The sequence below is a fragment of the Leptosomus discolor genome, chromosome 14 (assembly GCF_034619465.1).
Source record: "Leptosomus discolor isolate bLepDis1 chromosome 14, bLepDis1.hap2, whole genome shotgun sequence".
In the NCBI taxonomy this organism is placed as follows: domain Eukaryota; kingdom Metazoa; phylum Chordata; class Aves; order Leptosomiformes; family Leptosomidae; genus Leptosomus; species Leptosomus discolor.
The window spans coordinates 12,717,681-12,740,725 of NC_141404.1; the positions used below are offsets into that span (position 1 = coordinate 12,717,681).

The 23,045-nt window shown below is 42.3% G+C and overlaps 1 protein-coding gene across 4 annotated transcripts in view; it reads right to left on the reverse strand.

The window, feature by feature from the left end:
* ABAT (4-aminobutyrate aminotransferase) overlaps positions 1-23,045 on the reverse strand; it is a 31,452-nt gene that overhangs the window by 7,288 nt on the left and 1,119 nt on the right. The window contains exons 2-8 of one of the 4 annotated variants that reach the window (XM_009949724.2): positions 12,622-12,719; positions 11,806-11,835; positions 11,102-11,219; positions 5,667-5,716; positions 1,919-1,999; positions 1,302-1,394; positions 868-930 (exon numbers count right to left, since the gene is read on the reverse strand). In XM_009949724.2, the coding sequence (XP_009948026.1) occupies positions 868-930; positions 1,302-1,394; positions 1,919-1,999; positions 5,667-5,716; positions 11,102-11,219; positions 11,806-11,835; positions 12,622-12,719 (533 nt within the window). Of the gene's footprint in view, positions 1-867; positions 931-1,301; positions 1,395-1,918; positions 2,000-5,666; positions 5,717-11,101; positions 11,220-11,805; positions 11,836-12,621; positions 12,720-23,045 lie in introns of those variants that run through there. The other 3 variants (XM_086473264.1, XM_086473265.1, XM_086473263.1) reach the window with 3 other exon arrangements.

Consider the following 23,045-nt stretch of genomic DNA (forward strand, 5'->3'; position numbering starts at 1 on the left):
AGCTCAAAGAGGAATCCTAATGCTTAGATAGCTAAGCTTGGACAAAAAGCCATCATTAGTTTTAGAAGTCTGGTCATCTTATAAAATTCCTGCTCCTTCAGGTCATGTGCCATCCTCCTATTTGTATTGGCACAGCCATCTGTCTGACCATGCTGTAAGCAACATCACAGAACTTAAAAAAATAATTCTGAAGACAAACAAACCAACCAAAAAAAACCCCACCCCGTAAGAGCCCTCCTCATTTTTAGAGCCAAATGAGTTCCCTAATCCCCTGTGAATGAAGTGAATGCTCCAAAGATCAGGCTGGGACCAGCAGGCTATTCATTTCTAACACGTTTATCTCAAAGAAGAGATTAAAGACTCTGTTTTCTGCTATTGTTGCATGTTAAGATTTGTGACACGTAGGAGCAAGACCACCTCGGCTGCAGGTGAATAGGACTTCAGAGGTTTATCAGCTGCATCTCAATTTCCCCATCCTGCCTGCTGTTAACATTTAGTCAGTCTAATTTTAACCAACACCTTGATCAGTTTTAGGCCATAAAACCACAATATCTGAAAAAAAAAATTTAGAAGGTCTGTTATTCTTTGAAACTTTTCCATGTATTAATGATCTCAATGGGCCCCTCTAGCAATATGTTATGAAAAAAAGGAGATCTTCTCAAGATTCACAACTGGGAAGGATGCAAAAGAATAGAAGCAGCAGGTCTTGATATTTGTTGGGAGCAGTTTGTATTTCACCATTGTCTAAATTTGCAAAACCAAGATTTCACTTCTGAGACAGTAAAGCAAATTTTTCCTCCCAGTGTTCCCTTATAAACCCAAGCCAATGGTACGTTTTGCGTAGGTGCGGTAAAGAACAAATGTTACCTGGTTAATCATGCAAGATTCCAGTTCCTCTTTTGTGACATTATTGTGGCCCCTCTCCTTGTTCTGCAAAAAACCCAAACACACACTCACATAGTTTTCCTGTAGTTGTAATCAATGCATTTACAGCTGAACCATAAATTAGTAATGCTGGTATTCCCCATTAGAGCCAATGAAGACAGTGACTGTAGCTCTTACATACTGACTGAAATGTGCATTTTCTTTATTTCCACTTCTTTATAATTCCTAAAGTTGTGTCAATATAAAGTGAAAGCTTAGATGAAGGCTTTTTAATGAAGATTTTATACTAGACTGAATATAAATAACATCATGAACAACAACAAGCCTTACTTTGTTTTACAGTAACAGTTCTGATGATTAATAAATACACATTTCTACATCTAAACCTACAAAAAACACCTTAATATTTTACTCACTCTGTACCACAAAAATATTGCTTTAAAGGCATTTTCATTAGAGCAGGATCCACAAGACATGGTCATCACCTGTGGCAGGCCCTTGGGAGCCACCTGTCAACAAAGACAGAAAATTACTCCAAAATATTAAGCACAAGTATAGTGCAAAGTGATGATAATACTGATCAGTCCTTAACATCATAAACTTCACTATAAACTTCACTAGAACAGGAGACCAACCATGCCTAGGATGAGGGAAGCCAGTTTCAACTACGGCTGAGAGAGCTCAACTCAGTTTCAGTCCCAAGATCTTCAGATTTAAACCAAGACAAACAGAAACCACTTATTCCACTACCTCTTATGAAAGCACAGCGAACATAAGTTAGTGACAATGTCTGTTCTCATCAGTTCTCGAATCCAGAATGCAAGAGGCAGTATCTGTGTAAAGCAGACACGTCACCCTCTCCCATTCAGGTGTCAAGCTGGAGAAAAAGGTTCGGTCTTATTCCTTACAGTGGGAAGGCAGGTGGACAAACAGCTGATCTGTAATATTCCCTACTAACATCATAACATCCCTTGATAGGCCCGTGTCGCTAAACACAGAACATGGTAACTCATCACTGCTATCTCAAACTTACTGATAACAAAGATTCCTTCAGTCTTTCTGCAAAGTTCTCTGGAGGTAAAATCCCTAGGGCAGGTCTGTTGATAAAAGTGCTCTACAAAGACAAAGGAAGAGAAATCATTAGGTTTTACGATCACATCAAAAATATCACGTTGATATCAAGACAGTTACATTTCATCCTAATTACAAATACCAGCCAGAAATCTGTAGTCATGGCGCAAAGAGTTTTAAAACCAGGGAATAATATTCATGTCTTAGGATATGTTTTTCTGCCTAATCCTTAATATTTATTCTTGCAGGACACCTTAGAAAAGGTTTGTGGTAACTGATACGGACATTTCCTCTTCAGTACCGCCACTTTAGTTGCTCAGTCTCAATTTTCCTTATACACAGGAAATACACATTAAAATCTCAATTACTTGTCTCCAGTTTAGGTAGCTAAATCTAAATTCAAATAGGATAGCAGCCCTTTCTTCCTTACTGAGCTTCAAACAGGCCATTTCAGAACACGGTGGTTATAAACATCCTCCAGATACTATTACAATAGGATTTGGGGGAACAAGGCAATGGTAAACTTAAGGATAGGGGCTACTATCTGAGAAAGATAACGCACAATGCTGCAATAAAATAGATTCCTGACACAAAAACTTGTGCATGCAGGCATGCCGCCTCCCTTCTAGACTCCTCTGGCACATACAGTGACGGGCAGTGCAGTGAGGAGATCGGCGAGAAGCTACCCTGCACGTTATCACCTCGCTGCTCAGCAACATGCTTTTAACCAAGCTCAAGAACAAAGACCACGATAGAGCCAGACACGTTGGTGAAATTCCTTTTCAACCATGTACTGCTTTCCTGAGGTTTGCTGATTTGCAGGTAAATATTTCCTGTTGTAGGGCCTTCAGTTTGCAGTCACCCTTCTCAGTGCCTCAGCCTGAGTTACAGGTACATTCGCTGTTGTGATTACAACAGCCGACTGCTAGCTTCCCAGCTTTCTCCCTTCTGGTTACTTACCGAGGTCTGACATGGACCAGGAGCCACTCATGCTGAAATAGTCTTCATGGACACAATCTCTCCTAACAGTGGAATTCCATAGCCTACCGGGAAACCTGGTTGAGCTCAGTCTGCTTCCCACAATTCTTTCTCCAACCGTTCCTTTCCCCTGTCTATCAGCAGAACTGAATCTGTGCTGCTGCAAGAGCCTTGGTAATCACAGAAGTGACTACAGGAACGCAGCCTTCCCATACCTACGTGGAGGTTACCGAGAGGATGGAGCCAGGCTTCAGGCTCTTCAAGGGAAGAGGAGAAGCAATGGGCATAAAATTGAACCACGAGAGGTACTGATTTGGGTAGAAGAAAAAGCTTTTTCACCAAGAGAACAGTGAAGCAGTGGACCAGGTTGCCCAATGAGGCTGTGCAGTCTCCCTCCCTGGAGGTTTCAAAACCCCAGATAAAGTCCTGAGCAACCAACCCTCTTTGAGCAGGAGGTTGGGCAAGAGACCATCTGAGGTGCCCTCCAACTTCAATTGTCCCATTGCTCCTATGAACTGGCCGCATCAGGATTATTCACACCTTTGAGAAGGATAACCTTGCTGCCAGTGAGCAGCAGCTGGTGGGAAAGCTGAGCCTGCTGCCCACACAGGTGTTTCTGAAGAGCAGCTCTGGAAAAACCCCTCAGTCTTCCCAGTCCACTAATGGAGATTAATTTGTCATGTTTATGCAATTAATTTAAGTGTCATGGATTAAAATTGATTCATCATTGCTCTTAGTCTTTGCAGTTAATCCTATTTGATTCTAAATGTGCTACTTTTCATTTTAAATTAAATTTGCTCAGAAAAGGACAAGCTCAATAAATTTGCCAACTGCAAAGCAGCACTATTTACCCTTTTTATTATTAGTTTGTTTTTTTTCTTGTTGTAACAAGTCATCGTTGAAATTAAAGGCTGAGCTTCGATGACTTAGTCTTTACAGGTCTCCAGAGGGGACAGACTGCCTCTCCTAAAACATCTGTATTCTCAGTACAAATCAGGCTTGCATATTTATCAGCATTCTTCAATCTTTTTCCTCAATACAAGTACTCATTTATTCAGATGTGTGGACCACAGCAAGGGGTGTGAGTGCTCACACTGCACCTGTAAGAACACTTCATCAGAATTCTTAGGGAAAACCAAATAGTACACAAGATATAATGGAGTATAGGTAGGACTTTGTAACTTGTACAAGTGTGTTACTTCCAAAACAACGTTTGTTTCAACAGACTCAAGCTTAAAAAAAATAAACCTGAGCAAGGATTTGCTGACAGATTAACATGAAGTTTTTGTTTAGTATGTTTGAGAAATCTTACTTGACTTTTTACCTCAGTTTAGAAGTAAGTTTTCATATAAAGTTAGAGATATGAGACCATAAATTTGTGGTGAATTTGATTATGGGCTGTCACAGTCAACTGACAACATTTGCCATTAAGCAGAAAAGTGTATTTTTCTTTTGTTGTTAATGAGGCACATAGTACTGACAAAAACAGAACATCAACATCAAGCTGCTACGGTCTGAACAGATGCACCGTCTGTTCTTTAGAGCTGGCTATAAAGAGGGTACACGCAGCATTGCAAACAAACCCAACAAACAATCGCTGCAAGGAAACACCGATCCCACCGTTGACGTTAAACAAGGGCCCTCCCTCAGTGTGTGCTGCTCAAAGCACTTTCACAGTAACTCTGGCACTTCACCTGCAGTCAGACCCCACGCCTGTCTGCAGCGAGGTCTGCACAAGTGCCGGCTCTTCACAGCTCTCTGCCCTTGGCACTGCAGAACTGACACCCTGCCTACCCCGTGCCCCAGCTGCAGCCTGCCAGCAATCCCGCGGGCGCAGGCTGGTGGGTTGAGTGCCGCCCTCTCCCCGGAACTAGCGCAGGATTCAGAAATTAGAACTGGGTACCAGCAACACCTTGGATGCTCGTATGTGGGAGAGAGGGGGTCTGGCTGCACCAGTCGTGTTGCACTCGGGAGGCAGTTCCTTTTACTGCAGGCTTCTAGCTGGCAGCCTGTTAACGTCACTTTTCCAGTGGACAAATTAGCAACTGCCACCAGACAATAGTTTTGTTTAGGGATTTCGTTGGTTTTGGCCAAGCAGTGACAAAATGAAACTTGAAATAGAATACAGCTTCATTTCCACAATTTCCATCATTTAATCCAGGTTTCCAATCACTATCAGCACACTGTTAGAGAAAACAGGAAGACACTTTATTTAAGAAGCAGTTACTCTGTTTCAAAATAATCGTGTTGCCCTAGTCTAATGATTTGAATTTTTCAAGGATATGTCAGCGGTGTAGTCAACTTAGTACTTAAGAGATGGAAACCAGCCACTACCTGCTTTCCCCCCCTCAGCATTCCAGATTTAGGGGGCCATTTTCATATTCAAAATACTATATTCTCTCTCAAGGACTTCTGCTTGCTTTCAGCGTCAAAATCCTTCACTCAAGAACACTGCTAAAATGGTTAATTGGAAACACTACGATTTAAAACTGGCTGCAAACATATCAAGTGCTTGCATCGCCCAAATGTTGACTTCTTGTAAAGCTTCACAGAGGTTTTGGCGGCATCTTAAACACCACCAAGCTCTTCTCATCTAGTGAGAAATAAAGCAGATCCTATCACATTTTAAAGTGAGTCATTAAGCATTCATTATTAGTTTAAGAAAAAATAAGAAAGACTGCCACAAGGAAGGAGAGGACTCCTTCAAGTACTTAATGTTTTAGTTCACTTACCAAGTTCTGTGGCTGCTGTAGAAGCTTTATCAGAGAGGGGTGGCTGTAACCTTATTAAAAAGAACAAAGAACAAAACCAGTTATTTCTATCTGGTTTCAATAAACCAAGTAAAGCAGAACCTAGAGAATAACCTTAACTTAATACTTGACTGTTTCTGTGTAACTTGTGTATGTTTTAACTACCAATAATAGAACTTCTTTTAAAGTAGGACAAACCTCTCTTTTACAAAATATATTTCTGGAACTGTGGTATTTTGTGTGACACAACAGCAAAACATATTTTAGTACTGAAAGTTAAAAATTGAGTGCAAAAATAAATGAACATGACATGGACCTCTGGCCTGACAGGGCCTGGTAGAAACTATGATGCTTCACTCAAGTACTGCAAGACCAACATCAAATGCTTTCTAGGTTTCCCAGGTGTATTTGGTTCTCTACAGTACCACATACGAACCTCTCCTCTTCCTCAATTCAGAGCAGAAATTGCTTTCTGCCCATGCAGCCCCATTGTTTCTGTCAGTCACCAGTTAGCTGTGGTATAGATGAGTCTCCAGTTTCTCCTGCCTGAGGCAGGCAGCAGGCTGCTTCCCGTTCTCGCTCACTGTAGCTCGGATCTGCTTGTCTTCCGTGGCTCTCACTGAGCACCGACCACCCAACACGCCCCTCAGAAACGGAACCAGCGGGAAGCTCCCCCTGCAGCTCTGTCCTTCTACAGTAGCTGGCGTACACTTCCAGTCTCGTAGCAATTTTTACCCTCCTGGAATACCAGACTGATTATTCCTAGCACAATAACAGAGATTTCTCCTCCCCCCACCCGCCCTCGCTGTGCTTTTCAGCTGATTGGATTTTTCCTCACTGTAAAATCAGCTTAGAAACAGATATTCCCTGCCTTTATGCTTTTCTTCCATGCAGTTCCCCAGCCTTTGGCAGCTGAGTGTAAGAAACAGCAAAAATTCACATATTTATCAACTTCCCAAAGAAAGCCCATTTAGCAATTGCAACTTCAGTGCATTGTAACATACTAACAACGGACCAGCAAAGGCTTTTTGTCTCTCAGCAGGCAGAGCCGGGGGGCGCAGGTGACCCTGCTAGCGCAGCAGTGCTGTCCTCGGAGATGGTTTCTCGCTGCTGATCCGTGCCACAAGCACGTTACGGCAGACCCAGCAGGGCTAAGCCCTGGGACGCCAGCAGAATTTTGCCAATGGCCTGACAGCGCTTCTTGACATCTGTTGCAGTTGGATGGCGTTCAGCACCACTACCCTCTACCGTGCTATCCAAACGCGCTCTCTGCACAAGGTGCTGCCAAACTTGGTTTTGAGGTGTGCATGTGCTGGCCTCCACAATCTCTAGGCTTTCACGTATACATACACGTTTATTTGCACGCATGAAGATGCACATTTCACCCCTGCACACTGCAGATGTTCATGCACGATCACTAACGACCCCACCAGAAGGAAGAGGCTGGCTACATAGCGAGCCATACACTTACAACTCATGGACTGATCAGCACCCAAATCTCTAACCCGCCACAGCCCATTAGTTATTCCAAGACACCTGTCTGGAAATCTTTCCTCCTCAGTCATAGATTGACTTACTTCAGCTGTGCACCACCATCAAAACCTGTTAGATAAACTGCTGTCTTGTATTAAAGAGATTCTGCACTTTTCACTTTCTCTCACAGCCAGCTTTTTTTTCCTTCCTGTTTAGCTTACTTTGACATGCTTGTATTTGGGAAAGATGCAACAGTTTGTCCTTTTAACCCAGAAACATCAAGATACTAAGGATGCTTTGGGTTTAACACAACAAAGGTGCTTAATTTACACCCATTGACATTCTATGAGATAACTTGCTTGCTTACAGGTAAACCAATGTATCTATCTGATCTAAGAAAAAAGTAATTCACCAAAGGAGCCCAGAAAACTTCATTTTAAGCCTGATTTCTAATGCATGAGATGCCAAAGCCACAGATTAACATCATCTTTTATATCCCCTTGTAGAAAGTTGGATAAAAATCTTATCATGCCTCTGAACTTCTCATTCTAGTTGAATGACAGTAGCCCTGATTATCCTGTCTGAGCAATGGAGCACTAGGTTACTGCGTTAACAAATCAATTACACATTCCCTTTTCAGTGTTGTAGTTCAAAACAAGGAAATATCCAGATTGTTTTAACTACATGTCACGCTGCAAAGAATCTGTGAAAATTATTATGAAGACAATACAAGCAGTTATTTGGGACACAGACAACTAAATCTGCATTGCATCTGCTGTCAAGGGCAGAATTGTTGTTAGGATAAAGGGAATGACACAGTTGAAAGCTGTGTCACTGGGAGCTGTAGCTACCACTAAGAGCACCTTTGAGCGTGTGTCTAGTACCATCTCCAAACTAAACCTCAGAGAAGTTTGTTATAAATAGCTACTACTGCTTAGGAAGCTTAACCATGAACTCCGATACTGCCTGTGAAAACATGTAGTTCTGTTGCTGGTGCTATGATGCATGAAGAATGCAGAGATCTTTGCATCTTCTCTTATGTAACAGAAATTCAAGGCTTCTATTACCCATAACTTACCCTTTCCTACCCCCCCAAGATGTCTCTCCCTTTCTCTTCACTTCAGGCCAAGTGGCCCAGTCTTCCTCCTAACACTCCCTATTCTGCTGGTGCATCCTCAAACAGGCCCCAGTAAAAAAAGAGAATCCTTAAAGCCCAACTGTAAGAGTAGGTCTGCATGTAAAAAGACGCTGTACTGGGACATGGGTTCACAGTCATAAAACCACCACCAGGAAGAACTATATGGTTAAACAACTAGTACATAATGACGGCAGACAAAGTCAAAAAGCCCTAGGCAGAGGTGGCAAACAGACAGTCACTTGTTTCACTGCCATGACCAAGGGAAGGCTTTGTAGCTTTACGAATCCGCTCTCAAATACATTCCTATAAGAAGTGACAGAGCTGGCTCCTCTTAAGAGAAGGTCACCTGCTTCATCACTCTTGCTATGTGTCTGGATCAACGCAACAGGAAAGTACATGTCCTCCAGGCTCACAAATGTGCCTGTCTGCGAAAGGGAAACTGGAGGCTGCTGAAATAGGGAGACTGAGAAAGCCCAAAGAATCCATTTGAAACGAGCAGCAGGCTGCTGTCGATGATATCAAACTACATCTCCCCAAACAAAAACAGACCTTCCCAGCACTGAAACCCAGATTGTTTCATTTGCTGTTCCAGGATGTTTGCTAGTAAACACGTCAATAGAATCCCCTCTTGCATTTGGCTCCATGGGGTTTCTAACACTATTAGACAGATTAGATACAGGTTTAAAGGAGTATGTTGTGCTATAACCTCCCAAAAAGCATGTGGTAAAAAACCTGTTTTAATTTTTGTTTTTCAGCAAGAAACAGCCCAGAACATCTTCGCCTAGAGGTTTTTTATACTTTAATTCTTATCTCTCCACACAGGCACTTACTACCTCTCAGCCTCCACTGATAAATACATTCTAGTGTAGCAGATCATTATTAAATCTTGGGGAGTCCTGACAGATTCATAAAAGGTTTTATTTGGTTTACTTGCAGAGAGATAAGCACAGAGATGACTAGCAAGCACCTTGTGATCTTGCTTTGGTGTCCCAGTCTAGAACCTAACTCTGTCACCCAGAGGGACATTATCAGCAACCTCTGCAGCTTGAGATAGTCAGTCTTGTCATCCAGTACAACTTAAAAAATTAATGCTGTGCATTCAGTTAGATTTAGGTCAGCCTATAAGTATGAAATTTCCATTTACTTCTTGTTGCGACACATCACAGAGCCATTATCTGAGAAGGAGTACGAAGCACTGTTCCTTTGTGACCTAAGAAACATGTCCTCTAGGAGGAAAAAATCCAGCTTATCCTCAAGGCGGCACTGCCACACATGAGGGAGGAACTAGATGGCTTCGCTGAGGATCGGTTATAGGTACTGGAGTCTATGTCACCAGTTTCAATCAACCAGAGAACTGCAGAACCCCTTGCCCATTTCTTCCCATTAATAAAATACTTCCCCCCAATACTTAAATATTTTATACACAAAAACTGTATTAAAAGGGGTATGCTTGCACCAGCAAGCACTAGAAGCTCAGAAAGCTTCAGTGCACTGTCTGTACAACCTTAATTTCATTCTTTTGGGGTATGCACTGACTTTCCTTTGACTACATGACCATGCACTAGTTTCTGCAAATCAGCATTTCTTGTGTGAAGAATGGGAGGTCTTGAACATCAAATGCACCTCCTTTCCTAGAAACCTAAAATCCAATCCCATGTAAGTTAGATGAGCACTGTGTACAAGTATCGCGAGCATTGTGTTCCTTTGTCTCGCCCCTATTTCCACATTAGCAGCAACAAAGTTATCTCGGTGCAGGCTCTAAAAGAAAAAGAATATCCAGAACTTGTATTGATGAAAATAAGTTACAAACAGTCAAGAGTTCTGCAATGATTACATATTTATGGAGGTGCTGCATAAGAGCAAAGCCAATAACTGCAAAGAAGGTTGGGATAACTGAAAACCCAGTGCAGTCACAAGGTCTTAGATGCCAAAAATTTGGGAATGACCTGAACATCACTAAAATCTGTTTCCCAATAAAGGAAGCCTGCAGGGATGATTTTGAGTCGTCATGGTTTCTATACATAGCACAACATCTACCTTTTAAATTACCCCAGCACTTCTGCTCTTTTTGCTTCTGCAGAAACGTAGTTTTTAAGCAACTGAGAGGCACCATGGCCGAGGAACAAACCAACCGAACACCTACTGAAACGGACATTCCTTGCAGTTGGGGCCTACATCTCTGCCTTCCTTCTTTTCCTTCTTGAAACACATCATGACAAAAAAAAAATCAGCTGACTTTCCCAAGCACTTGACAAGTCCATTGTTTGGTCCCTCAGCCCAAGTGACCTGCCACCTTTGCTTTCACCCAGCACCACCATTCAGTGTTTTGTCTGGTTTCAGCCTACTGGAATCTCTGCGGCCACATGGCCAACTCTTTTTTTCAATTCTTTAGTGATACAAACGTTAACTAAAGCTTATGATTTAATGTTAAAATGTTTAAGCTACATTTGTTACTGTTTAAAACAGTAATATACTGTTACAGAATCACAAAGTACACAAATCCAAGCAAAGACAACCTAAATTATGGAACTTGCATGTTCAAATTAAGATTAGTACTAGCGCTTCTTCCAGGCACCACTATGCACCTCAAGTGAGCTGTAAGTACTGAATTTGTAGTTTCTTCAGCTATGCAAAACCACCACTACACAACACACAGCAGTGAGGTGTACCCTGATCGCAACAAGGCATATGTTATGTCAGCTTTGCTTTTTTTTTTAGTTAATCAACCAACTTTTCTGGTAGTGGCTGAGCTAAGAAAACGACAGCTTGAGGACAAAGCAAAAAGTTTTGTATAACTGTCTCCTACCTATTGGAATGGATGAAATCTGAGAGTAGAGATCCAGCATGCGATTGCCATCTACATCTACTAGGTAGTTCCCTCGGCTCTCTTCGTAATTGCAAAAAAAGTGTACAGCTTCTGCATTCTTAAAGGAAAAAATAAACTATTAATGATTTAGAAAGTACCAGTGTGTAGGAAGGTGCAACAAACGGTTATACAGCAAAATCTGATAAACACATCTAATGATAAGATACAAAGACACATTATATCCATTGCATGGGAATTAACTGTAGAGCCATTTTTACAAAGAGGGACTGTTAAAAGGGCAAGTATGCACTTTTTTTTTTTTTTTACAGAAATAAAGCACAGACTTTAAGGAATTGCTCTTCTTGGGAAGGCAACATGCACTTAGGTTGGCACGCTTTTACGCTGAAGCTCAAACATACCTGTGTTTTTACCGGCCACTTCAGAACAACTCAAAAGGAACACACAGTGCTTAAAGAAAAATCACCAATCCTAGCAAAATATTTCTGCAGTTTTCAAAATACACTAAAAAATCATTTTATTCAAATGCATGTGTATACCATACAGAATATACTCAGTGTGGAAACCCAGAGTCAGTGTTTCACCTTTTTTTTGATATAGAATTAAACACACAAACCAGCATTTTAAAGGAAGTTATGAAATCACAGTATTAACACCCCCCAAACTCAGAAAACTTCACAAATTACCTGAATGCCATTCAGCTGCTTCATTAATTCCTGTAGAAAAACAAACACCAAAAAGTCTCAGGTATATAGTTACCGAATACAGAAGAAGAACGGACTTTTTTTATGATCACATAAATCATAGGCAAAACTTGCAGTCCTGTGTGCTTACTAGGCAACTCTACTTGCCACATCAACTTTCACAGTGCATCTTGCAAATATTAGTCAAAAGTACTAACTGTGGCATGCAGAGCTACATGGGCTACAAACACAGTTTAACTGTAAATCTCCAAACAGGGAAAACTGCCTCTTCTATATTGATCAACTGAACTGAGAAAACAAGAGAGAAATCAGAGAGGCCAGAGGCACACAGAAGGGATACTGCCACATTGATCCTAGGAAGACAGCTTTTTTTTTTTTAACCACCACACACATGAATACTGACTCTGCCAGAGTAAAACAGTGCCCAGCAAATTGAAACTCTTGCTTCATTTCAAAACCAAAGCTATTTCACATCATAAAAAGCCAATTAAGTTTCTTTCTCTTAGCAGGAGCACAAGTAACCAAGTCCAGTGAGATACTTCATCAAACTGATGTTCTTTTGCTTTCAGTTACTCCATATGTGAAGTTGGCAGCTGAGATTCAGATCTCTCTCTTGCAGAGGGGCATTTCATTCAGAAGCTTTTCATTCTCAGCATCTTGATAAAAGTGGGCATAGACCGTTGTGAAATTATGTTTATTCATATCAGATTAAAGGTTTGGAAAGAAATTTGTTTTCTACCAAGTTAAACACAGCTAAAGAGGAAAACAACCCCAAGCTACTATACTTTGGGAACTTACTCTAGATCGTGGTCCAGGAACTTCTGTCTTCATTAGAGGTCCATCATAATCAAAATCCAAGTCAATTTTAGCTGCAGCTTGACTGATATATCTGTGTCCTGTAAAAAATAACGAAAACCTGAGCACAGACCATATTTTTATGCGTTCCTCTCAGAATAAATATCCACACCTTATCTGACTGAGAACACTTGACAGATGAGACCAATTACATTGTACTGTCTGAACTAAATACCTCATCTTTGACAAGTGTTAAAATAAAACTAATACCAGTGAGGTGGCTTTAAAAAACAAACAAACACAAACCCCAGAAAAATCAAGCGAAATTACAAGGCAATCCTAGAAAACCAGAGGTAAACCCTACTGTAGAGAACAAGAGGACTAAAAGCACATCTGTTTCCATCTCTGTTGTCCATTATGCCTTGAGCAAGTCTTTGCCATAATTTCCCTACTCCTATGCAGAGACTGTTTTGTTTCCTATCAGTAACAGGAAACGTCTGATGGAGTCCACAGGTAAAAAACATGGTGATGTTCTGCAATTGCTCAAAGAACACTGTTTGGGAAAGATTTGTCTCAAAAAGAAATGGCTGTGTTCAAAATAAATTCAAAATCTTGCATCTTGCAGCACAGCTCTGAAATCTGGGTCAAAAACAGTCACATTTTTTCCTCCGATCCTGCCTCTGACCTTGCTGTTCTTTATCCACGTATGTAATTGAGGAATCATAACAAACTTGACATCCTAATGAACCCAAAAGGCAAAAATCTCATGTGCTTCATCAATGACAGGCTCTGCTTCCATTTCTGAAGTAACTGTTTCAAAATACAGGCTTTAGGCATACTTCATATGACAGAGACAGTTCTGGTAAGCATTTATTCCAAATACATATATATTCCATTAAGGCGATTACAGGATAATACGGGAATTGTACACTTGCAACAAGGGAAGTACAGACTCAAGAGCTCTACTAAGGCAACCAGCGAGAGACTATGACCTTGCTCTGTGCACCACGGTTAAGTGTTGAACTGAACTAACGTTCTTAGCAATTACATTTTTGTCATGGAACACCTGCAAGCCTCTACCCAGCACAACATCAACAACAAAGTAATCTTAATGCACTTAACTTAGGGGTATTACACTTGGACCAGATCAACACTTGGACCAGATCAACACCCAAAAGATGAAGGCATAACTTATTTTAGTTTGTGATAGGCATTTTAAAGTTGATGCAATCTGGACAGCCCAAAATGAAGATACTCAGCTCTCCTCCTCATCAGTGGAGAGCCAAGCTGCAGCTCGGGTGCCTCGCTCACCACTGAAGTCCGGGGACACCAGCTCTTGCCCAGGGGCATTCGGAGCAGCTCTGCAGCAGCCCAGTTTGAAGTTACCCTTCACCAGCATCGCACTGCGCCAGGGCAGCGCTGCCAGATGCTAACACACCACAATGCATCCCAACTGGCAGGAGACCAGAAAGGGAGATGCGTGGGGAGGCAGGCCAGCACCCACAAAAAGCACTGGGGTGCTGCTGGGAAGCCCAGGCAGTGCCAGCCCCTCTGTGCTTCCATCCATAACCACCTCTCACTGCCAGAGTTTTGTTTCAGAAATGTACTAGAGCCAGGTTTTTTTGTTTGGAAACAACAGCTGTCAAATAAAACAAGTATTTATGGAAGGTATACTATGATATGATCAGCAGTGTTTTGAATACAGCCGTTTGGCCAAAATTTCCAACAGTGATTTAGAGGTGCTTGCCTCAGTTTGTGTCAGCCCAAGTTGAGATGCCTCAAGCAAGCCTGATTTTAAGAAACTTTATCTGAAAAATCATAGCCCTTTGAAACCATCTCTAACTGAGCACTTACATTCACTGCTCATTTTGGGAAAACTTAGTCTGCAAAGATGATTATTCTCCTCAGCTTTAATTCCAAGTCCTTATATCTGAGATGCGTCAGTGCCTCTCCGCAAAGCTATTAATAGGTTTCGTTACAGCAACGCCACTTCATTTTGTGTCATTCTGTTTAGCATTCATGTAAATTGGAGACCACATGACAACCGCTCCGCGGGAGAAAAAAAAGCTACTGCATATAAAAGATCAAAAGCTACACAATTCATAGGCAATAAAGCTGCAGATTTAGTAGGCACAGTATGAAGTCCAAAACAGGAAAAGAGACTAAACTAGCCCTATTTTGCACCCTGCTCCTTCCCCGATGGAGATCACTGCAAACCAGCAGCAAACATTTCTCCTTCTCTGGTGTCCTCTTCTCTCCCTCCCCTCAGGCTCTGGGTGCTATTTGGTACGATGAAGGGGAAAGCACCGAGACAGACGCAGGATATAGAGGACGTTTCGGTCGTCAGCAGAGCAGTAGAGCACAGACATGGGAATCCAGCAGCGTACTTGGAATCATTTGACAGCTGCAAATTTAAGACAGGTGAACCATAACCCGCATGCATGGCCCTCCTCATCCTCCTCCCCATCCCTGCCTCATGCACTGCTGCCAGAGACCCTGTGCCACCGTGTCCCCTCCAGCCATCTCCCAGGGCCCTCCCGTCTGGAGCAGCAGCTTATGCAGACACACTGCTTTCCTTATTCTTTTTAACTGAGTTCTCATAAAAATGTGCTTATTTGGACAGAGATTAAAGATTTTCTCTTCTGTTAACAACCACTCCTGCAAACATGCAAGATGTCTGACCGCCAGGCTCTGAAACTGAGACCAATAGTCAAAGATTTTCTGGCCATCACCTGTAAGATGTGGATGACATCTTCCTGTTCCACACCCCTAAAGGACAATCTGTGAAATATTTTAACAGATGAGGATTCTAAACTAAACACAAAATTAATTACTTCTCTAAGAAAGTTATGCTGTGGATATTGCAAAGCGCACAGTCTCCCCTATGAAAACACACATATTTACAGAGCTGTACAACAGGGAATTCATTTGGAGAGTATTCTACTGTTGTCCTAACTTGTTTGACACCACAAGTCAAGAAGAGGTTGCTTCCATCAGTCACGCTGTGTAACACAGACCAAAACTAGTCACCCTGCTTTGTGGATCATCATCTTTTTGCTACTGTTTATGCCACAGTCTCTTTTGCATAGGTATGTGGAACTAGATATTGCTAAGGGCGCATATAAGCGATTAAAACCAAACAGTACTTTGCTGTGCAGTGCTGCACTAATCCACACTGGCACAGATCGTGTCTATCAACAGACAGGTTTTCGTATACAGCAAGGATTGGTCAAGTCTTCCCAGAAGAAGAGTTGATTTAAAGATCATTTTTATCAAAGCAGTAACGTTGGTCAATTTGTGAGACATTGCTCTTTTAAACAATAGCTTCAGGAGCAGCTTATCCAAATCACAATCATTTTCAGTAAGTCTGTGAACCAGAGCCATCTAAAAAATGAGCAAAACAAGTGACAGCTTTCCCTTCATTTGCTTGTTATCTCCTAAAGCATGCTACACGTCATCAGGCTCTACAAGCAAGTGATTTCTAGGCTGATTCACTGATACAAATTTAATTTTATATTCTTGTTTTCAGAAGCCCACAGAGTATCTCTCATTAATAACGCCAGTATAAATGGCAGCTATACTGATTTATTGAACCTTACACTTGTCAAAGAGTCATTCCACCTCCTAGCTGAGGCAAATGCTATGGTTTGAATTTGAAGGAACAGCTTGCCATAAATGAAATTTAAATGCCCTGTGTTATCAGATCAAAGGATTTTGAAAAGTGTTTGCTTTTTTCTTCCTCTTAAGTGGAGGATGAAGAATACAGGCTAGAACAAATCCCTCAAAAAAACAAAACCTCAACATACTAACATAGCATTTGATAGCAAAAGCTAAAACCAAAGTGCAGTTAATCCTCAAACTTTTTATTTTTTAGTGAAGCCTTTACCTTGTTGAGAGTATATCATAAATGATCGGCACAAACTCACACAATTTCTAGCAAGGCCAACAGACTTATTCCAAATAGGCCACTCCAGTACTCATCAGATATGCATACTTGTTCACAGGGTTGGTTAAAAATAAACAACCCGACTCAAACCTCAAGAACACAAAAACATGTTTCCCCCCTTTCAACTATTTTTTTTCTTCCCCTACTCTTATTCAAGTAAATTGAGACTCTGATCAGAAATTTTAATGACAGTCTAAATGGCTGGCTCCTGCTAAGAGCTTGGTCTCTGTGACTTGTACTGGCACACAGAGGTGGTGCAAGTCACCGGCACTCACATGTAAAGAGCTCTCCTCATCCACGAGCATCCTAACAGCAAGAAAACAAACTGCCTTGATGCCACATGGCTGAAGACATTTAAAGCCTCACGCTACCTCAGTGCTCAGGGACCTGTCCAAATGCTGGTCAAAACGAAATGGAAGGAAGCCCAGCAGCTCTCACTAGCTAAGGACTCCCGCTTGGCTCAACACTGCAGAGTTCACTGAACAGAGAGGTGCTGCCACGGCACTGCTCCCCTTCCGACAGCCCGTTCCGTTACAGCCTCCCAGGAAAACTCAGAGCTCAGGCAGCTCTCAAAAGGCACGGACGTCAGAGCCCTGGTGAAAGGGCCACCCCCTGCACGGAGACTCGCCAGCTTTTTGGCATCCCTTGCTCTGGATACGCTGCAACGCTTTGTCCTCCGGGCCCTGAAGGACTGCAGGGCACAAGTGGTGCCTCTTGCTTCCAGGCGCCCAAGGCCCTGCACATCGAGCCCAGCTCTGGGAGGCGGCTCGCTCTCCTGCAAAGGCTTTTCCAAGCACTTGGACACTGTGTGCCTGATGGCCACATCAATATCTGCTCTGTTTTGCCTCGAGGAGGATTTCAGCCCAGAGGCCATGCTCTGTCTCTCTTGCTTTCCCCCACCTCCAGTATCAGCATCCCATTCTCCTAATGATGCGAGTAAATGCAAGTAAATCAGCTCAGTCACTGCAGTGTTTCATCCCCCAGTAAACTGCAGGGTGCTCTGCTCAGCTGGCATTTCTGTCCTGAAGGTACTCAATGTACTTCACAATTTAGCCCAAATTATTCCTGTCTGACTTTTTAATATCAATGTACCCTGCAAGAGAAACCCCCCAAGTCACCCCATAGCTCAGGCCACTCCAATTTTAGATGTTTGCATGTCAGGTCTTGGTTTTGAACACTGCACTTTGCCTCTCCAAAACACAGTAAAGATGGGACAGACAAAAACTGAGATTCTTATTCAGTTCAAGCAAAATATTTTCAAAGATTAAGAATCCTTGGTGGATGGACCTTCAATAAACTAACAGCATTACCTTTGTAATAAAAGATCTAGAGTATAGAAAATGCCACAAAGGTCAAATGAGACCTATATTGCCCCAAATGGAGGAGCTGAAACTCTCCCACAAATCACAGTGCGTACGCTTATTGTGACTTCATCACTGACGGACTGACAACATATGCACAAGATAACCCGTCACTGTGGATACTGGTGTACCTGTACTGCCCTAACTCTGCCATGCAGACAGCCTGATGGCTGTGTGGCTTTTTTATTTTAAAATTTATTCAAAAGAAAAGATGGAAGCTCAACAAAAACATACTATTAGCCTAAACAGCCTTACAGATAATTTTTTCAAAAAACAATATAATATTATGTTAATGCTCTTAAACTCATATTACACTATGACTTGTATGTAAATCAGTACGTACATGTTCATTTAAAGTTATGCTCTTGAGCCAATGAACCAAGTCAATCCACTGACTTTCTGTGGAGGTCTATGATCAAACTGCAATAGACAAAGCGTTTCTAGTGTTATATTAGCTTAACTTAAGAACAGCACCAAATGACATGACCCCAGCTCTCATCTTAAAAGCGCGTAGAGGTAATGGGCTACTGCAGAGTGTCCACCTCTGAAGAAGCATTAGGAAAGCTCTCAAATTACATTTAGCTAATATGACCAAGAACAGTACACTCTTTTCCCTGGCAAACAAAGCTGTCCCTTCACATCATGGCAAAAGTAAAAAAACAAATGTATGTTCTATTAATGAACCTAATTATCAGAGAGCATGTTAGATGAATGATTTGCAGAGAATTTTCTACCCAGCCCATTTAAAGAGGGTGGGTACAGTAAATTAAATTCTACTTTTCTTGCTTCTTGCAGACTTCTCAAAGCTCTATGCAACACACAACGTCTTTCTAAACACTTGAGTAACATCAGCAAATTATCACATCCTTCCTTTTCATCTAAGAGGATGTCCTAATTTGCTAGCAGACAGAAAAGCTCATTTTCCAACTGCTCTTCTCTGGGCTACCCTCTTCGCTCACCAGGTGTTCTACCCAGCAATCTCTGACAAAGCATCACACTGCTAGAGCAACATAACACGAGTACACCCTTCTAATAGTTTGTGAGGTCGGTAGCCACAAAGGGCACCACTATTAGCAGGTCTCTGTGCTAAGTAGTGATCTCTGCTAACAAAAGCTAGGTTCAACACAGGGCTAGAGAGAGAGTGCTTAAACCTCTGATACGTTTGACCAAAAATAACACCCATAGAAACACAGTCCCTGAGTGTACAATAACTGGATGTTACCTGGGAGAATCTCCAGTGAAGGCTCTGAAATTACATCAGTGTAATTAAGGGAAGCAACCGCCCCAAGTTAAAAATAAGAAAAGAAGATAGGTGAAAATAAATGCTGACACACAGGTCTCTCCAATGAAAGTGTTTTGCTGTGAAAGAGTGAAGTGAAAGCTCCCCACTCCCCAGGGAGGCCTATTACATGTGCCATAGCACTGCTGCCCGGTACAAGCGCAGAAAGGCAACCTCCCTTCCGTGCTTTTAACTTCCACTCCACAGTGTCTATCAAACCACCTTCCAGACAGAATTTTTAGAGCATGGAGGCCCTGACAGCCGAAAGTAGGAGGACTGCAATTTCCCTCAAGTCCTCTTTTAGGTGTTGCAAGTAGAATCTGTTACTAACAGATCTTGAAATGGAATGGCAAAAGGCCAGGCTAGCTAGAGATGTTTGGAAAACGAACATTGCTATTGCATAATATTGTGAAAACTGAGATTGCTATTTACAGAGTGCTTACACTGTAAGATCAGAAGCTCTTCCACATGAGATTGTCTGTATTTCAGTACTCTCACATACACACTGGGGATTTTATTGGAACAGGATTCTCCAAAGACAAAGAAAAAGTCCGAAACCAAACAGGCTGTACAGAGGTGGAAGCTCCCGTAAGAAAGGGTGAGAACAGTTTCCTCCTCCCCATTGCAGTACAATCTCAAATCAACTCTTCAGCAGAGACACAGGAGCAACCAACTGCTGGTTTCCTTGTAGATCTTGTGATCTGAATCAGTCATAACATCCCTCCTCATTTGAAGCACAACAGACCAGAATAACAGCTATGAGAGCTCATCAGGACATCTCTAGAGATGAACAGCCACGAGGAACGGCCAGGCGGGACAACACCACCAGCATTCTGTGCCCTCTGTGGCACAGAAAGAACAAGAAAATGAGATAGGAACATCAAAGGCCTTACATTCACTCAAGCGACCGAGGACCGAAGTCCAAACTTCGCCTTGTAGTAGAGCCTCCTTCCAACAACAAGTTTTTATATGAACATTTTTATGTATCTCAGCTTTTTGTGGGAACATTTGATCAGACATAATAGTAAAGGTTCCTCAGTCCAGTGGGAGAGGCTGCACTCCAGAGTCATCAACAGCCAGTTCTCAGGGCATCAGCTGAAGCTGACCTCATGTCCATGTTCTCTACTATCCGGAAAAGGGTACTGATACTTGCTTGGCCCACACATCCCTAACACATATCCAGGCTGTTCTCTCTGATTTCCTAGGGAAGCTCCTAATGTACAAACTGAATTAAAAAAGTAAAGAGTTTTAGCAAGGATTAATACTGGATACAAAAGTAGGACATACTGCATCTTATGGCCTTCCAATCTCTTTCTGGTAGCTGTGATGGGGACAAGTCAATAATTAATATGAAATCTCTCAGACTTTACTGCAGCACACCCATGACATAAAACATGATTATCCTCTGCAGAGAGATAGGAGACAGACCGAGATAGGTGAGGTACAGCCCCAACCAGAGTTAGTCCGTTTAGGGCACTGCAATAAAAGTGCAGAGAATCTGGAAGAGAAAAACTGGACTTACGAGGAGAGACTGAAGCCATATTTAGACCAGTTGAGAAAAAAGTATGAGGTCTGGGAGGAGGAGGTAATAGGTTTCAAACATGTAAAAGGCTGCTGCAAAGAAAAAATAAACATTCCAGCTTCCAGGTCTTTTGAGGGCAGGACAAGTAGTAAGGATTTGACTTTTTTTCCCTGTTTTGAAACTTAGGTTAAATATTAGAAAAAAGTTGTAAAGATAAGGTCAGTTCAGCAACACAGCAGACTGCCTGGGGAGGCTGCAGAAGCCGCACTGCTGGGGCCCTTTAAGAACAGGTCAGCATCCTAGAAGGGCACAGAGATGCACTAATGTAAATTGATGCTTCCTTAAGGCAGAAGACTGACCTCTTGGCATGCCTTCCAGTTCAGGATTCAAAGAGGAATTCAACCCCTTAGGGCAATCAGTAGGGAACAACCTAGACCCCTGGAGCCCCAGCCTGTCCTCATAATCAAGGTACTACCCTACCAGCTACCAACCAACTGCATCTTCATCTGCCTCCAAAGCATGGAAATGGAACAGCGTTCCTACTGCAGTGGCACAGCCGATAAAACCAGAGATGGCACAAAGCAAAGCGCCACCAGTGACGACCACCTTGCAGCACACTGGGCTGACAGCAGCAGCAGGACTCAGTTCGGGTACGATGTAACGCTGAGGTATGTCGTCATGTCTCCAACATCAGCCACCTCTCCTGGGGTGGCTGCCTGCTGCCATACTGACAGCACTACGCAGGGGTCTGTTGAAAAAGATTAGGCCAGCTACTCAGTCTACTGTCACTCTTCTGCCACTCTTCAAATTCTAGCGAACTTTATCTTCAGGACAAAACTATCAAGTAGATCGAATACGTAATGAAAATAAAACCACACCTGAATTAGTCTTATTTTTAAGGAAAGTGCAAGGACTCCAAATACTGACAGGCTTCACGTTTTTGGGGACGATATAAGTTTCATGTTCCTTCCATACGTTTTACCTAGTTTTTGCATTTTGATCAACTTAAATGATTTTCATTTTCCCTTTCTAGTTAGCTTGCCACAGGCTAGCACTGCGTTACTAATGAGAACACTACAAGCAATGGTAAAGTAAAAAAGATTCTCCAACCAGATGCTTACATCTTGTCCCGTATTCCTTAAAAGATTGAGGGCTTGAAATCCACCTTAATTAGAACAATATCCCCCACGCACAACTAGAGGAAAGGTTCCTAGAAATATTTTGATTAACACAGAGCTTAGTTACCTTTCCTCCCACATGTTTTACAACTGCGAATGTGCATGTAATTCTTTGCTGCAGTGAATGCAAACTTGCCAACATCCTTCCTTTCCACAGGCCCCTTTTTTGTCAGTAACCAGTTTATTTCACGCTCAGGAGCAGCACAATGCTAACTCCCACATTTGCTTTAAAAATCAAATATAATCAAAGATCAAAAAATCTCTTTCTGTAAATTTATCATAGATTCAAGCTGAAGAGGATTATTGCATTTAATACACACTTGTAACTGAAACATGACAGCCTAAAGACATAGAGACTTCTACCAAGAGGCAATCTATTCTCTTCTCTCCACCTCCACTCCCCCTTTGCAAACCCTGTCATTTCAGTGCCCACAGAAAAAAAAATTAGCAGACCAAACGGCACCGCAGGATTTTTGTGGGAGTAATGTACAAGCCTCTTTTCCAGCCTGTAAAGCTTTGAACTTGAGTGTTCAAAAATACCTTGAAGAGAGCACTCTGGAGCAGAGAGCTCCTGGATGTCGCCCTCAGCACTTCCCGAAAAGCAGCACAGACCAGCGGCACTGCAGCCTTAGCTGGGGCTCACCAGAAAAATGGCCTGAAGCTCTGATTTTTGGTACAAGCGTCAGAGCCTCCTGCCTATTTCTGTCAGCCAGGAATGTTGCAGACTAAAAAACTGCCAGGATACAGTTCCTTCTGGTGAGGGGTTCTCCTCTTGCTCCATCTTTTCTAATCTCTGGACACACACACAAAGCATTCAGTCCTGAAGGCCACAGGTCTGTTATACAACCTCTATTCTTTGTTTCAGCATTTTAGCAGGCTTTTCCACTTACAAGTTTCCTGAAAGCAAGGGTGGATTAACGAGGCTTGGAGTTGCTTTCCTTTCTTATTGAAGATCTACACCCCCTCATTGCAATGGTGAGAAAGGAAGAGTGAGTTAGTGCATCTGCCCTCCAGTGACCCCAAGTATCTTGCACAACCGCAATATATTTGTCTTTGTGGTTGGGAAGCAGCATAGAAGTGTGCAAGACGCTGGGAGGGACAGGACAGGGAGTATCAAGTAATAGTAAGACGACAGATTAGC